This window comes from Dama dama, chromosome 20 (assembly GCF_033118175.1).
Source record: "Dama dama isolate Ldn47 chromosome 20, ASM3311817v1, whole genome shotgun sequence".
NCBI classification, from domain to species: Eukaryota; Metazoa; Chordata; class Mammalia; order Artiodactyla; family Cervidae; genus Dama; species Dama dama.
Window position 1 is genome coordinate 91,613,713 of NC_083700.1, and position 17,331 is coordinate 91,631,043.

The window sequence follows — 17,331 nt, forward strand, 5'->3', positions numbered from 1 at the left end:
ATTCATGATGCCTGATTTTTAAAAAATTAGTATTTAAATTCAAAAACTTTATGTAAAAAGTATTCAGAAACTGTACAGGTTATAAATATGTTTCAAAAATTTTGTAATTCTTTTACCTTGCAAAATCATCAGCATTATTATTTTAAAATTATCAAACCCTAAAATGTCTTGAGAGAGTAAACTTGGTAACGCTAAAGCTGCTCAGATACATCTTGTCAAGTCAAATAAAACAAAGTATAACAAATTTATAACATTATTTACAGATAAAGTACAAACTAGCACTCTCACATGCACACACACACACGCGTGCACACACACACACGCGCACACACACACACACGCTAAGGAGAAAAATGGCCAGTAAAACAAAGCAGAATACCTAATTTTTTCCCCACATCCTTCCTGCCAATTCCATGATCATGAGTCTACACTAAAGAAAGTAAACTCACAAGAAACAAAAATACCTGCGATCCAAGTCCCCTGAGTGAAGCACTGTTTGACCATGTGGTGCTGGCAATCAGTCAAAGCTTTATTTTCCGCACGCTAATCACTGGTCAAGCTACTGACAATATCTTTCTTAAAATTAAAAGTCATAGGTTAAGTCATTCCAGGATCTTAAATAAGCTCTGAGTTGCTTACTAGGATGGGAGGCAAAAAATACATATTTCCCCTTTCCAACCTCACATGACTGCCTGTCATTGAGCTTCACAGAATTTTGGAAAGCAAATTCTCATGATTTTCAAGGGTCCACCAAAAAGGAAGTTTTAGAAAGTCTCCTGGAAATCTGCTCTACATATAATGAGGAAAAATTCACGTTAAACACATGAATTCTTAAAACTGAGTGCTTTAGTAGTTCAAGTTTTCAAATAACTACAGAATTCTCATACTCATTCATAATACTTGTTGAAATTAGATTATGAAATGTTTCTACAAAATCTAATATATTCCTTTAACAAAACTGATCTTTCTGTACAGCAAAATACAACAAACTGAAATAAAACCACCAAGGGAAGTTAAATGATAAACTAGTCAGGCCAACAGACAATCAGTACTAAACAGCTTGTTTCTCACACAAAACAAGCAAACAAAATAGAACAAAAATAACCCTGATTGGAAAGAAAAGGTTCTGTAACTGGCTTGGTGCTTATTCCTTTAAAATTACATATGCCAAAGCAGTTTTTGTATATCTGATTTAGCTGCCAGTGAACATCAAACAGAAGGAAATAAGTTGTTTTTACTAAGGCTGTTAAAAGTGCAATACAAAATTACCCTGATTAACCTGTTGTCAGAAATCTATCAAAAAGGTCTAAAATATGACTAGAATATATGCCTGACAGGACAAGACTCTTTTTATTCTCTACTGTATCCCCCAGGCTAGTGCTTGGTTTATAGCAAGTTTGTGCTCAATAAAATTTTTGTAAATGAATGAATTAAGGAATTCTGAAATTCGCCAACCTGTTAGGATTTAAACATAAAAAGCAATCAAAGAAGTTCTGCAAGGATTATAAATCAGAGTACTCGTGAAAAAAAATCACAAATAACATCTAACTATTCTTAACAATTTATTATAAGTATGGATGCTGAAAACTTTTAAGAATAACTGAAAGTTTTTAAGAGAAGAGAAATTAAATCAGAGGAAAGACACCACCGAGGCAGTTCAAGAAGCAAGACCAGATGATAACAACTAAAACAAACTTCTAAAAATTCATTCTCTCATGCCAAGTCTCATGAGCACAGTTTCATAGATACTATTCTGGGTTTGGAATTCAGCATTACAATAATGATTTATTTACTGGGTGTTTATGATTATGACACGGCGCTAGATGCTCTGGACATGCCAAGATGAAGCAGATATAGCCTGAAATCTGTAGCAGGAGATAAACATCTAACTACAAATAACTGCTCTGCACACCTAACAGTTTCAAATCTGTAGTAGGAGATAAACACCTGTCTACAAATAATTGCTTCAAGCATGATAAATTATTATGAGAAAGATACTAAGAAATTCAAGAGAAAGTTAATGGGATCAGAAAAGTGTCACAGAGGTAGCATTTTGATTTGGACAAAGATGAGGAGGGGGAAATAATTAACAGCAGTGAGCAAGGCTGGGAAACATCATAAACAGATGGGATGTTTGAACTTTTCTTTAGGAGAGAAATGAGGGCAGGGTTAAGTAAACTAGCAAGGGATGCTAAGGTACCCAGGAATCAGGAACAGCAGGAAGCCTTCACCACCCCCCAAGACTGAAGGAACAAGGAGGGAAACAATGGAGCTCCGTCGGGCTCAAGGGACACTCAAGCAGCAGGACACAGCCACTGCTACAAATTCATCACAGCAGGGAGACAACAAGAGGGATAAATACCCCCAAAGGTTCTCTCTTTTCTTCCTTCCATCTTCTGTCCTTCCATTGGCTAAACCCTACGAGAAGCCAGAAGGTAAAAAGGACTCTAGGTGACACAGGCTGTCAAGGTCAGCCTCCTGGGGCAGAGAGAGAAGGCAAAGAGAATGAATTTGCAGGAAAATGGAGAGTAACCAGAAAAGACATCTTTGCAGACTTGGGAGCAAGTATAAGCACAAAGAGAGGCTGAAAAGAACAAAGAGGTGAAATAAGGAACAATATTCTCTTGGAGAAGTATGTAAGATATTTTTCAGATGCAGATGCTGAATTGAAAGGAAACCAAAATCAGTGTCTGAATTGGAAAAATTACTGGGACTTAGGAGATTGAGGTGAGCCATGAATGAATACAAGCATCAGAGCAGCACCCCAGTTCTCTCTAGAGTTAATAGGAGAGCAAAAATCATAGACGGCAGTCCTATTAGTCTACTCTCTAAATGTGTGACCTTGGGCAAGTCACCTGGCTTCTCCGAAACTGTTTTCTCCATTTTACAAATACACAGAGGCTTAATTAAAACTTTAAGATCCTTTCCAGTTCTAAGAGTCTGTGAAGCCAGCATTTCCAAGTAAATAACCATGTTCATCAGGTGAGTGAACAGCTCACCATACTGGGAAAACCGAGGGTCCATTTACTGGCTTTAAAAAAAAAAGTTAACTTCATTTAAACAAAGACAATAAGAACTTAAAGGTTCTAACTGCAGTTGGGTCCTCCACCGTAGGAGAAAAAAAATGTCAAAACACAAGCAAAAATTTAGTGTAACCTTGAAACTGAGTGAGGAAGATTAATGCAACCGGATTAAAAAACATGCTCTGGAATGCAGACAATGCAAAGAAACAACCGAGTAAGCAGAATACCTTGGTTGAAATGGCACATTTCAGAAAAAACAAAATTAGCTGCTCTGTCAATATAGCAAAGAGGCAAAGTTCTTAAAGGTCTTTCTAGAAATAAATGAACTCCTATAGTATTAAATAATTCCCTCCCCCTCCAACACACACACAGAAACCATTAATATTCCTTCGCAATACAAATATTCATTGAAGATCTGTTATGTGCCAGGTGCTATCAATGTCTTCAAAGGATTTCTTTAAGGACAAGAGAGATAATAGCAAATACAATTAATCATTACCTAATCTTCTGCAATGAGATCAGATTTCACCCTTTCCAAGCAGTCTCCCTGACTTCTCTAGCCAGCAACATGCTCTTTTTCCTATGATACTAACTACTACAGAACCAACTTGTATTGGTACCACTACTAGTATTCTTTCCACTATATTAGAGGTCACACAGGTTGGAAGAGTAGGCCTTTGCCTGGAAATCCACTCACCATTTGTAACGTTGTTTCTAATGTTTTCTGCAGTCCTTTCTCTCAGGTGTGGCAGTAATTAGGGAGCTTGGTGACTTGGAATATATTTCTAACTCACATGGATAAACCACACTACAGTACAATGAGTCAAAGGTTTGTACAGTTAACAACATGATTAAGTCAAGTATTTTGATCATATGCCAAACACTAGACTAGGGACAAAGGCCCTACAGAAATAAAGAAGGTTAGAGTCTAATCCAAGAACCAGATACGTGCACAAAGATCTATAGCATAGAGGTATGAACAAAGTGCTGCAGTAACACATGAAGGACGACAGTAATCCTAACTTGCTCTGCCTGAAGGAAGGAAGACATCAAAGAAAAAGTAACACAAAAATTTTAAGTCAAAAGAAGTAGCGATATAGCACTGGAATGAATTTTAAGCAACTGTAATTTTAATCAAGAGGGAAAGGCAGTGACTATGCAAAGAGCTATAGAGGCTATGTCATGTTCCAAACAGGTAAGAGTTCATAATGCTACAGTAGATACTCTGGGTAGCATGCCTGCAGCTGAGTCCACACCAAGAGTGATAATTATCACCAGGTTGTGAAGGGCCTTAAAGAACATTCTCAGCAGCTGGGCTTGAGCAAGGGGGAGCCAAAACAGGCTTTTAAGCACAGCTGTGACTCAGTGGGCTCTGACTGTGGAAAAGAATATGAGTAGAGGGAGTCTAGTGACAGGGAGACTAGTTAAGTTTCGTGAAAGTTTAGGTGAGAGATGATGAGGGCCTAAATTAAAACACTTATGTAGGGGGTGGGGGATGGGGGGTGGGGGTGGGGGGAGGATAAACCCAAGAGCTATTTCTAAAGCAAATTAAACAGAATCTGGTAACTGGACACAGAAAATAAGGGAGATGGAAAATGGCTTTAAATGACTAACTGCCTGTGTGTGGTGGAACTTCAATTAACTAAAATATTTAGGGACAGGTACTTGGTTTAAGCACATTTTCAACCTAAGAATTATTCTTTCAAACATAATCTTTGCTGAAACATCTACTGGAAAATCTTCCTAAATATAATCTCGTGGTGGGTTAGTCGCTAAGTCATGTCCAACTCTTCTGACCCCATGGGCAGTGGCCTGCCAGGATCCTCTGTCCATGGGATTCTCCAGGCAAGGATACTGGAGTGGGTTGCCATTTCCTTCTCCAATGGATATTCCTGACCCAGGAATCAAACCTGTGTCTCCTGCATTGTAGGCAGATTGTTTACTGACTGAGCCACAAGGGAAGCTTTAGTACAAATATAATCCTAGCCCAAGTACATTACAGTATCCATAAAAAACTGTCTTTTTCTATAGAATCCCAATAAACATCAGTTCTCAGATACTGACAGAACTCAACATATCCCAGGGGACATCTCAGAATTTCCTTTTTAAAATAAAAGCCTGATAGCCTCTTTCTCAAGCAAGAAACTGCAAACTATGCAACTGCCTCATTTTCCAATCAGCAGAATATGGTTGTATCATAATGCTCTTTACTGCTTCAACCAAACTTATCAACTGGGGATGGCTCAGTGATTAGATTATTACCAATCTTTCCACACTAAAGGAAAAAAGACCACCCCCTAAGACTTTGGAAATATCAAAATGAATGTGATCAAGAGTCATTGCAACCTAGTGTTTACTGAGGGGTACTTCAAGTAGTGTCACCTTTGTCAAAATCAAACTCAGAACATTTTGAAAATAGATCCAGTTTCTCTGTTATCTTTCTAATTTCCAAGGTAAGCTTTCCAGACTGCAAGTCTGATTTTTAGTGGTTTTTATCTTTCCTGGGATAGGAAAGGTAACATGGTATTTTAAGGTCCTGGGGTACATAAAAAGTGAAATTAAAAAAAATTAATTAAAAGTAAATGAAAGATGTAAACATTATTTATTAAAGGGCTTTATCACAAACTCAGTTCAATAAAGGAAATGTTCTGAGAGATGATCCACGGTGGATGAGAATTCCCAACTTAAAGTTCAGTACAAGAATTCTTAAAACTGCAACTACTATTTTAAGATCTCGCCACCTTCTTAACTCAATATTAGAAGAAATAATTCCTTGATTTGCTTTTGATTTCCTGAATACAGCTAAAAGTACAGTTTAATCAACACGTAAAGGCAAATGTTACTTCAAATCGGCAGACATTTTCTTAATCAATACATCTCTTACTCTTTCATATCAAAAACACTTAAATATGGTGGGAATGATGCAATAAATGCATGATTCATACACGCTTCCTAGTCCATTGCTTATAGTTAACTTTCCATAACCAAGCTTACTGAGAACCTAAACTTTCCCCTCCAGTTTTTACGGGAACACCATAAAACTATTCCAAAGTTTTCAGTATGTTTGCACAAACTACCCCAAAAACATAAAACCACCTCCCCTTCCCAACACACACATATACTCACAAGAAACAACACCCATAATTATTACACACAAAAATATTGGCCAAGGCAAGAACACAGCCAAAAATAAAACAACAGAAAATGTTTGGCCCGCAACAGGAAATTCTACTACTGGGCAACTGGTCAAAATTAAACTTCCACATTAAGAGAAAGTCTAACTCTTGTGTTCAATATCTTGAGACAGCTTTCGAAAGAAAACTACAGTTCCACGAAAATGAATCAAAAAAGGGGAAGCGATTCTCTCCAGACTGGTTTGGTTGGTGGCGAATGACCTCTCTGGGATACAGAAGGCCCCTAGTCTCAGCCTCCAATCATCTCGGCCGAGGAAGTGAGGAGAGTCTCACGGAAGAGAGGGCCCGGACGGCCACACCGTCCTACTCACCCCAGGGGGCGACGGGATGGAGGCTGGGAGAGACTCACACTCGCGCCCACGGCCTGGGCAAGCAGCAGGGTCCCTGGGAACTCAGGGGTGGGAGCCGGCCCCTCTCCCAGACCCTCCGGGTCTACTCACTCCGCAAGTGGCCAGCAAGAAAGCCATTCGCCAAGGCCCCCGCCCTCTGTGCCTCCAGGGGAGGGAGCCGAGGGCTGCTGCCGAGCACCCCTCTTCGCCTCCCTCCGCCTTTTCACCGACGCGGTGCAGTTGGTCTCCTCAGGTTCTGCCTTTCCCGCGGGACAGCCCCTCACTCCCTACCCCTGCCCCGCCCCGGCCGAGGGGCCGCAACGATTGGCTGACTCTGACACCTCCTGGCAAAGAGACCCCTGGCGATTGGCCATGGGTCACCTGCGGTAAAGGAGGTGCGCGGCCGACGATTGGCGGTTAGGCCAATTTTGGGGTGGAGAGGCGGGAGGGGCCGCCCGAGGCGGCCGGGCATCTGGACCGCTCAGCTCCCCAGCCCGCCCACCGCCTCGCGCGGGGCTCACCTCCGGGCTCTGGCCGGCTGCCACGCCCGGACCTATTCCTCGGGGCTCGCGGCTGCCCCACCACGCCAATTGCTACTCCCAGGAAAGGGAGCTCGAGGCTCGAGGGAGCTCAGATAGGCGTCGGGGCTCCGGCCCCGAAGGTTCCCGTAGGGTGGCGACTGCGCAAAGACCCGGTCACAGACGAAAACGTGCTACACTAAACCCAACCGCATCTAGCTCGACATCCTCTATTTTGGCAGCTGTAGAGTCAGATTTCATCTGGATGACTGCTTTTTCTTACTTCCGGAAAGTTGTTTGTGTCGCGAGGCGAGAGAGTGCGTCGGGGGTGGGGGGGTGGGGGGGGCAGATACTATATCAATAAACAAAAGCAGCGGTGCCTGTTTTATTAATCCAGGCAAACATGGGCTTGCTGTTGTGCCACAGCTCCATAAGGAATGTAGGTGGCTTGTGAAAATACTTTGGGAAGCCAAATGACATAACTTCTAGGGCTTAGGGAACCTGAACAAAAAAATCATCCAATCTGCAGGAAATCACAGACACAAATAAATTACTGAGTTACTGATCTGGAGGGCAATTACCTCCTGCTCTTACAATTCTTTCATTATGGTTATCTCAGTTCCGGTGCTCAGTCCTGTCCGACTTTGCAACCCCATGGACTGCAGCATTCCAGGCTTCCCTGCCCATTACCAACTCCTGGAGCTTACTCGAACTCATGTCCATCCAGTCGGTGATGCTATCCAACCATCTCATCCTCGGTCGTCCCCTTCTCCGGCTTCAATCTTTCCCAGGGAATCAGCTCTTTGCCAAGAGAGCCAAGGAATTGGAGCTTCAGCTTCAGCATCAGTCCTTCCAATGACTGTTGAGGACTGATTTCCTTTAGGATTGACTGGTTTGATCTCCCTGCAGTTCAAGGGACTCTCAAGAGTCTTCTCCAACACCACAGTTTAAAAGCATCCATTCTTCAGCTCTCAGCTTTCTTTATAGTCCTACTATCACGTCCATACGTGACTACTGAAAAAACCATAGCTTTGACTAGACGGACCCTTGTTGGCAAAGTAATGTCTCTGCTTTTTAATATGCTGTCTAGGTTGGCCGTAGCTTTTCTTCCAAGGAGTAAGGCTCTTTTAATTTCATGGCTGCAGTCACCATCTGCAGTGATTTTGGAGCCCCCAAAATAAGGTCTGTCACTGTTTCCATTGTTTCCCCATCTATTTGCCATGAAGTGGTGGGACTGGATGCCATGATCTTAGTTTTCTGAATGTTGTTTTAAGCCAACTTTTTCACTCTCCTCTTTCACTTTCATCAAGAGGCTCTTTAGTTCTTCGCATTCTGTCATAAGGGTGGTGTCATCTGCATATCTGAAGTTACTGATATTTCTCCCAGCAATCTTTTCTTTTTTGTTTTTATTGAAGGATAATTGCTTTATAGAATTTTCTTGTTTTCTGTCAAACCTCAACATGAAGCAGCCATAGGCACACATATATCCCCTCCCTTTTGAAATTCCCTCCCATCTCCCTCCCCATCCCACCCCTCTAGGTTGATACAGAGCCCCTGTTTGAGTTTCCTGAGCCGAACGGCAAATTCCTGTTGGCAATATATTTTACATATGGTAAGGTAAGTTTCCATGTTACCCTTTCCATAGGTCTCACCCTCTCTTACCCTCTCCACATGTCCATAAGTCTATTCTCTATGTCTGTTTCTTCACTGTTGCCTTTTTTTTTTTTTTATTAGTTGGAGGCTAATTACTTCACAACATTTCAGTGGGTTTTGTCATACATTGATATGAATCAGCCATAGATTTACACGTATTCCCCATCCCGATCCCCCCTCCCACCTCTCTCTCCTCCCGTCACTGTTGCCTTGTAAATAAATTCTTCAGTACCATTTTTCTAGATTCCGTATATATGTATTAGAATACGATATTTATCTTTCTCTTTCTGACTCACTTCACTCTGTATAATAGGTTCTCAGTTGATCCACCTCATTAGAACTGACTAAAATGTGTTCCTTTTTATGACTGAGTAATATTCCATTGTGTATATATACCACAATTCTTTATCCATTCATCTGTTGATGGACATCTAGGTTGCTTCCATGTTTTAACTATTGTAAATAATTCCCAGCAATCTTGATTCCAGCTTGTACTTCATCCAGCCCGGCATTTCACATGATGTATTACACAAATAAGTTAAATAGGCAAGGTAATAATATACAGCCTTGGCATACTCCTTTCCTGATTTGGAACCAATCTGTTGTTTCAAGTCCAGTTCTAACTATTGCTTCTTGACCTGCATACAGATTTCTCAGGAGGCAGGAAAGGTGGGCTGGGTATTTCCATCTCTTTAAGAATTTTTCACTATTTATTGTGATCCACACAGTCAAAGGCTTTGGCGTAGTCAGTAAAGCAGATGTTTTTCTTGAACTCTCTTGCTTTTTCGATTACCCAACGGATGTTGGCAATTTCATCTCTGGTTCCACTGCCTTTTCTAAATCCAGTTTGAACATGTGGAAGTTCATGGTTCACATACTGTTGAAGCCTGGCATGGAGAATTTTGATCATTACTTTGCTAGTGTGTGAGATGAGTATAATTGTGTGGTAGTTTGAGTTTTCCTTGGCATTTTCTTACTTTGGGATTGGAATGTCAACTGACCTTTTCCAGTCCGGTGGCCACTGCTGAGTTTTCCAAATTTGCTGGCATATTGAGTGCAGCACTTTCACAGCATCATCTTTTAGGATTTGAAAAAGATCCGTTGGAATTCCATCACCTCCACTAGCTTTGTTCATAGTGATGTTTCCTAAGGCCCACTTGACTTCACATTCCAGGATGTCTGGCTCTAGGTGAGTGATCACACCGTCATGGTTATCTGGGTCATGAAGATGTTTTTTGTACAGTTCTTCTGTGTATTCTTGCCACCTCTTCTTAATATCTTCTGCTTCTGTTAGGCCCACACCATTTCTGTCCTTTATTGTGCCCATCTTTTCATGAAATGTTTCCTTGGTATCTCTACATTTCTTGAAGAGATCTCTAGTCTTTCCCATTCTGTTGTTTTCCTTTATTTCTTTGTACTGATCACTAAGGAAGGCTTTCTTATCTCTCCTTGCTATTCTTTGGAACTCTGCATTCAAATGGGTATATCTTTCCTTTTCTCCTTTGCTTTTCGCTTCTCTTCTTTTCTCAGCTATTTGTAAGGCCTCCCCAGACAACCATTTTGCCTTTTTGCATTTCTTTTTCTTGGGGATGGTCTTGATCACCACCTCCTGTACAATGTCACGAACCTCCATCCATAGTTCTTCAGGCACTCTATCAGATCTAATCCCTTAAATCTATTTGTCACTTCCACTGTATAATCATAAGGGATTTGATATAGGTCATACCTGAATGGTCTAGTGGTTTTCCCTACTTTCTTTCAGTCTCAATTTTACAGTAAGTTGTTCATGATCTGAGCCACAGTCAGCTCCCGGTCTTGTTTTGCTGACTCTCTAGAGGTTCTCCATCTTTGGCTTCAAAGAATATTATCAATCTGATTTTGGTGTTGACCACCTGATGATGTCCATGTGTAGAGTCTTCTCTTGTGTTACTGAAAGAGAGTGTTTGCTATGACCAGTGCATTCTCTTGGCAAAACTCTGTTAGCCTTTGCCCTGCTTCATTTTGTACTCCAAGGACAAATTTGCCTGTTATTTCAGGTATCTCTTGACTTCCTACTTTTGCATTCCAATTCCCTATAATGAAAAGGACATCTTTTTTGGGTGTGTGTTCTAGAAAGTCTTGTAGGTCCTTCATAGAATGGTTCAACTTCAGCTTCTTCAGCATTACTGCTTGGGGCACAGACTTCAATTACTGTGATACTGAACGATTTGCCTTGGAAACAGAGAGCATTCTGTTGTTTTTGAGATCACACTCAAGTACTTCATTTCACTCTTTCGTTGACTATGAGAGCTATTCCATTTCCTCTAAGGGATTCTTACCCACAATAGTACATATAATGGTCATCTGAGTTAAATTCACTCATTCCAGCCCATTTTAGTTCCCTGATTTCTAAAATGTCCATGTTCACTCTTGCCATCTCCTGTTTGACCACTTCCAATTTACCTTGATTCATGGACCTAACATTCTAGGTTCCTATGCAATATTGTTCTTTACAGCATGGGACTTTACTTCCACCACCAGTCACATCCACAACTGGGTGTTGTTTTTGCTCTGGCTCTGTCTCTTCATTCTTTCTGGTGTTATTACTCCACTGTTCTCCAGTAGCATATTGGGCACCTACCGACCTGGGGAGTTCATCTTTCAGTGTCCTATATTTTTGCCTTTCATACTCTTCATGGGGTTCTAATGGTTCATGGTTATATATGTAACTGTAATTTTATTAAACTCCTAAACAAAGTTTAGGCATGTGTGCTCAGTCATGTCCAACTCTTTGTGACCCCATGGACTGTAGCCCACCAGGCTCCTCTGTCCGTGGAATTTTCCAGGCAAGAATACTGGAGTGGGTTGCCATTTCCTCCTCCAGGGGATCCTCCAGACCCATGTCTCTGGCGTCTCCTATGTTGGCAGGTGGATTCTTTACCACTAGTGCCACTAAGCAGCTAATTAATTTTTCTATCTCTACTGGTAGCCCTTAAGACTAGCACCTTGTACATTGCACAAAACACTTAATAGATGCTTGATCCACTGTAAAGATCCCAGTGGTTTTATGTACATTTTTTTCAAAATGTCCAATACCAAATACATTCTCTTCTTCCTGCATCCCCTCCCTCAAAAGCCTGATCCTCTTCCAGTCCTACCTATATCAGTAAGTAAAAATCAGTACCATCCACACAGTAAATTAAATCTGGAAGTCCTTGACACTTTACCCATTCCACATTCAATCCATCACCACATTCTGCCATTTTCCCTCCTGAATACAATCTCAATTCTATCTACCTAACTCCATCACCACCACTCAATTACAGATCCAGCCTCTTGCAATGATCGCCTTAGTAAAGTATTCCTGCTTTTTAAAGCTCCTCCAATTCTTTCTTAACACTTCGGGCCACAGCAGTTGGTTTCCAAAACCAGCTGTGACTGCCTCCTCACCTGACCTTGCCCTACCCAGCTCAGTTCAGTCGCTCAGTCGTGTCTGACTCTTTGAGACCCCATGAACCGCAGCACGCCAGGCCTCCCTGTCCATCACAAACTCTCAGAGTCTACCCAAATTCATGTCCATCGAGTAGGTGATGCCATCCAACCATCTCATCCTCCGTCATCCCCTTCTCCTCCTGCCCTCAATCTTTCCCAGCATCAGGGTCTTTTCAAATGAGTCAGCTCTTCACATCAGGTGGCCAAAGTATTGGAGTTTCAGCTTCAACATCAGTCTTTCCAAAGAACACCCAGGACTGATCTCCTTTAGGATGGACTGGTTGGATCTCCTTGCAGTCCAAGGGACTCTCAAGAGTCTTCTCCAACACCAGAGTTCAAAAGCATCAATTCTTTCGCACTCAGCTTTCTTTATAGTCCAACTCTCACATCCATACATGACTACTGGATAAACCATAGCCTTGACTAGACAGGCCTTTGTTGACAAAGTAATGTCTCTGCTTTGTAATATGCTGTCTAGGTTGGTCATAGTTTTTCTTCCAAGAAGTAAGCATCTTTTAATTTCATGGCTGCAATCACCATCTGCAGTGATTTTGGAGGCCCCCCACCCCCCCGCAAAAAAAGTCAGCCACTGTTTCCACTGTTTCCCCATCTATTTGACATAAAGTGATGGGACTGGATGCAATGATCTTAGTTTTCCAAATATTGAGCCTTAAGCCAACTTTTTTTTTTTTTAAGCCAACTTTTTCACTCTCCTCTTTCACTTTCATCAAGAGGATCTTTAGTTCTTCACTTTCTGCCATAAGGGTGGTGTCATCTGCATATCTGACGTCATTGTTATTTCTCCTCGTAATCAGCTTGTGCTTCCTCCAGGCCAGTGTTCCTAACCTGACCCCATTAAAGAACTTCAACTGCTTACCATTGTGCTTAGGATACAACTGAGTATTCATCAATAGTATGCAAGGTTTAGCCCTCCCTGTCCATTAGCCCTACCCATTTTACATCTTCTACTCCCTTATTTTCTCCACTCCACACAATGGCCTTTTCCAAGTTCTTTCAATTTGCCATGGATCTTCTAACCTCAGGGACTTGACACGTGGGCCCTGTGGTTATTTCATGTCTCCATGAAACCAATCCCCATCCTTCACTTAATTTACTTCTACTCATCATTTCCTCCCTGCCTATGTGAATTCTATTTTATGTTCTCATAGCCCTTGCACACTCCTTTGTAAAACTTATTACGGCTATAATTTTACATGTATTTGAGTTATTTTTTAAACAAACATGGAGAAGGAAATGGCAACCCTCTCCAGTATTCTTGCCTGGAGAATCCCATGGACAGAGGAGCCTGGTAGGCCACAGTTCATGGAGTCGCAGAGAGTCAGACACAACTAAGTGACTTCACCTTTTTTTCTTTCTTTCTTTAAACAAACATACTGTTGTGATTTATATATAATTAAATGTATCCTTTTTAGATGTACAGAGTTCAATGTATTTTGATAAATGTATGCACAAGTGCAGCCACCACAATTAAGACATAGAACATTTCCAGTATCCCAAAATTTACCTTGTGCCCCTCAAGCAGTCAATTCTGCCAACCATGGCTCTGTTTTCTATTTGCATAATTCTTTATTTAATGTTTATGTTCATCACTAGACTGTAAGAGGTAAAGAGGTAAAAATCTATCTGATTTTGTTCATCATAGCCTCAATATTTAGCCAAATGCCTGGCACATATTAAGTGCTCAATAATGAAGTTCATCTGTTAACAGTCTGAAGATAAACATTAATTCTATGATAAACATCAGTGAAACTATAAGCAGTGATGGATAAAAATACATTAATTTTGCCAGATGGACAAGGTTAAGGTCAGTGTCTAATAACCTTCACTAATGCCCTTTACATTTTTTTCCTTTCATATCTGCTTTTCTAGCAGTTAATTTTGTGCCAGAGAAGCTCAAAGGACTTTGATTCAATACTGGCTGATCAAACAGTTCTCCAGGTCAAGGCAGAAAAAAAAGCCTATATCTCTAAATCTGTTTATAAACTGCACTATTTGACCCTATAAGAGACAAACTTAATCTATGTAATTTTTGCTTACCAGTTCGTTCATGTGCTTTTCATGTGTTCTTGTTATCTTCCCAACAAGACAGATCCATAGGGTCATTAAAGACTTTGCATTTAACAGTACATACCAAAGTATCAGATTGTGTGTGTGTCCTCCAAAGCCTCTACCACCACCACCACCACCATTATCATCATCATCATCAGGGGTCAAGAGCTTCAAAATCTAAGGCACTATCATTTTTGACAGTGTAGTAGAAAAAGTAAATCCTAGTATAAATTTAGTGGACCCAATTATAAATTGGGTTTGTTTTTTATTTTTGATAGACTTAAGTGTCTAAGACTGGTGTCATGGCAATGCTGTTGTTCAGTTGCCAAGGCATGTCTGATGCTTCACAACCCCACAAACTGTAACATGCCAGGCTACCCTGTCCCTAACCATCTCCTGGAGTTTGCCCAAGGTCATATCCATTGAATCAGTAATGCTATCCAGCCATCTCATCCTCTGTCATCGTCTTCTCCTTCTGCCTTCAGTCTTTCCCAGCATCAGGGTCTTTTCCAGTGAGTCAGCTGTTAGCATCAGGTGGCCAAAGTACTGGAGCTTCAGCTTTAGCATCAGTCCTTCCAAAGAGTATTCAGGGTTGATTTCCTTTAAGATTCACTAGTTTGATCTCCTTGCTGTCCAAGGGACTCTCAAGAGTCTTCTCCAGCACCACAGTTTGAAAGCATTAATTCTTCGGCACTCTGCCTTCTTTATTTGTCCAGTTCTTACATCCATACATGACAAGTGGAAAGACCATAGCTTTGACTATGTGGACCTTTGTCAGTAAGGTGATGTCTTTGCTTTTTAACACACTGTCTAGGTTTGTCATAGCTTTCCTGCCAAGAAGCAATCATCCTCTAATTTCATGGCTGCAGTCACCATCCACAGAGATTTTAGAGCCCAAGAAAATGAAATCTGTCACTGCTGCCACCTTTTCCCCTTCTATTTGCGAAATGATGGGACCAGATGCCATGATCTTAGTCTTTCTATATTGAGTTTTAGCCAGCTTTTTCACTTTCCTCCTTTACCCTCATCAAGAGGCTCTCTAGTTCCTTTTCACTTTCTGCCATTAGAATGGTATCATCCGCATTATCTGAGGTTGTTGATATCCACAATCTTGATTCCAGTTTATAAATAATTCAGACTGGCATTTCACCTGATGTACTCTGCATATAAGTTAAATAAACCAAGCGACAATAAACAGCGTTGTCGGACTCCTTTCTCAATCTTGAACCAGGCAGTTGTTCCATACAGGAACTAACTGTTGCTTCTTGACCCACATACAGGTTTCATAGGAGACAGATAAGATGATCTGGTATTCCCATCTCTTTAAGAGTTTTCCACAGTTGGTTATGATCCACACAGTCAAAGGCTTTAGCGTAGTCAATGAAACAGATGTAGATGTTTTTCTGGTATTCCCTTGCTTTAACTATGATCCAGCGAAAGCTGGCAATGTGATCTCTGGTTCTTCTGCCTTTTGTAAACTCAGGTTGGACATCTGGAAGTTCTTGGTTCACATAATGCTGAAGCCTAGCTTGGAGGATATTGATCATAATGGCAACAGAGAATATGATTTACCATAGTCTTGTAATAATTTAGCTAAGTCCAGAGTCTACCTTTTCTCAGTTTCATATTAGAGGTAACTGTGTTACAGATACATAATTCTCATTTTCCTAATCCCAGTATAAAATTAGTGTGCACAAAAGTTGTAGCATTTAAAATGAAAGGTAATTAAATAATACAAGGCAACATACTCATTTTATTCCAAGAAACAGTAGGACTTCTAATCAAATTTAGCAATTCAAGTGTTTCTAAAGAAATCTACAAGTTGTTTTAGAAGAAAATTAAGTGACCAATGCCTTAAAGTCACATATGACAACCCATGTATCAGAGGGATCTTCAATACTTATCTTTGAACTACATAACTAAAGCTCAGTTCAGTTCAGTTCAGTTGCTATTGTGTCCAACTCTTTGAGACCCCATGAACCACAGCATTCCAGGCCTCCCTGTCCATCACCAACTCCGGGAGTCCACCCAAACCCATGTCCATCGAGTAGGTGATGCCATCCAACCACCTCTGTCACCCCCTTCTCCTCCTGCCCTCAACCTTTCCCAGCATCAGGGTCTTTTCAAATGAGTCAGCTCTTCACATCAGGTGGCCAAAGTATTGGAGTTTCAGCTTCAACATCAGTCTTTCCAAAGAACACCCAGGACTGATCTCCTTTAGGATGGACTGGTTGGATCTCCTTGCAGTCCAAGGGACTCTCAAGAGTCTTCTCCAACACCAGAGTTCAAAAGCATCAATTCTTTCGCACTCAGCTTTCTTTATAGTCCAACTCTCACATCCATACATGACCACTGGAAAAACCATAGCCTTGACTAGACAGGCCTTTGTTGACAAAGTAATGTCTCTGCTTTTTAATATGCTGTCTAGGTTGGTCATAACTTTCCTTCCAAGGAGTAAGCGTCTTTTAATTTCATGGCTGCAGTCACCATCTGCAGTGATTTTGGAGCCCAGAAAAATAAAGTCAGCCACTGTTTCCCCATCTATTTGCCATGAAGTGATGGGCCAGATGCCATGATCTTAGTTTTCTGAATGTTGAGCTTTAAGCCAACTTTTTCACTCTCCTCTTTCACTTTCATCAAGAGGCTCTTTAGTTCTTCTTCACTTTATGCCATAAGGGTGGTGTCATCTGCATATCTGAGGTTATTGATATTTCTCCCAGCAGTCTTGATTCCAGCTTGTGCCTCCTCCTGACCAGCGTTTCTCATGATATACTCTCCATAGAAGTTAAATAAGCAGGGTGACAATATACAGCCTTGACGTACTCCTTTTCCTATTTGGAACCAGTCTGTCATTCCATGTCCAGCTCTAACTGTTGCTTCCCGAGCTGCATACAGGTTTCTCAAGAGGCAGGTCAGGTGGTCTGGTATTCCCATCTCTTTCAGAATTTTCCACAGTTTGTTGTGATCCACACAGTCAAAGGCCTTGGCATAGTCAATAAAGCAGAAATAGATGTTTTTCTGGAACTCTCTTGCTTTTTCAATGATCTAAAGCTACTAAGCGATTAAATTAAAT

At 41.1% G+C, this 17,331-nt stretch overlaps 1 protein-coding gene across 4 annotated transcripts in view; it reads right to left on the bottom strand.

Moving 5' to 3' along the window:
• The window catches only part of OSBPL9 (oxysterol binding protein like 9), a 164,189-nt gene that overhangs the window by 49,322 nt on the left and 97,536 nt on the right, over positions 1–17,331 (bottom strand). The window contains exon 1 of one of the 4 annotated variants that reach the window (XM_061121914.1): positions 6,658–6,828. The exons of 2 other annotated variants lie outside the window; for them this stretch is intronic. In XM_061121914.1, coding sequence (XP_060977897.1) covers positions 6,658–6,684 — 27 coding nt within the window. In that variant the 5' untranslated portion in view covers positions 6,685–6,828. Of the gene's footprint in view, positions 1–6,528; positions 6,553–6,657; positions 6,829–17,331 lie in introns of those variants that run through there. One more of the 4 variants, XM_061121917.1, reaches the window with a different exon arrangement.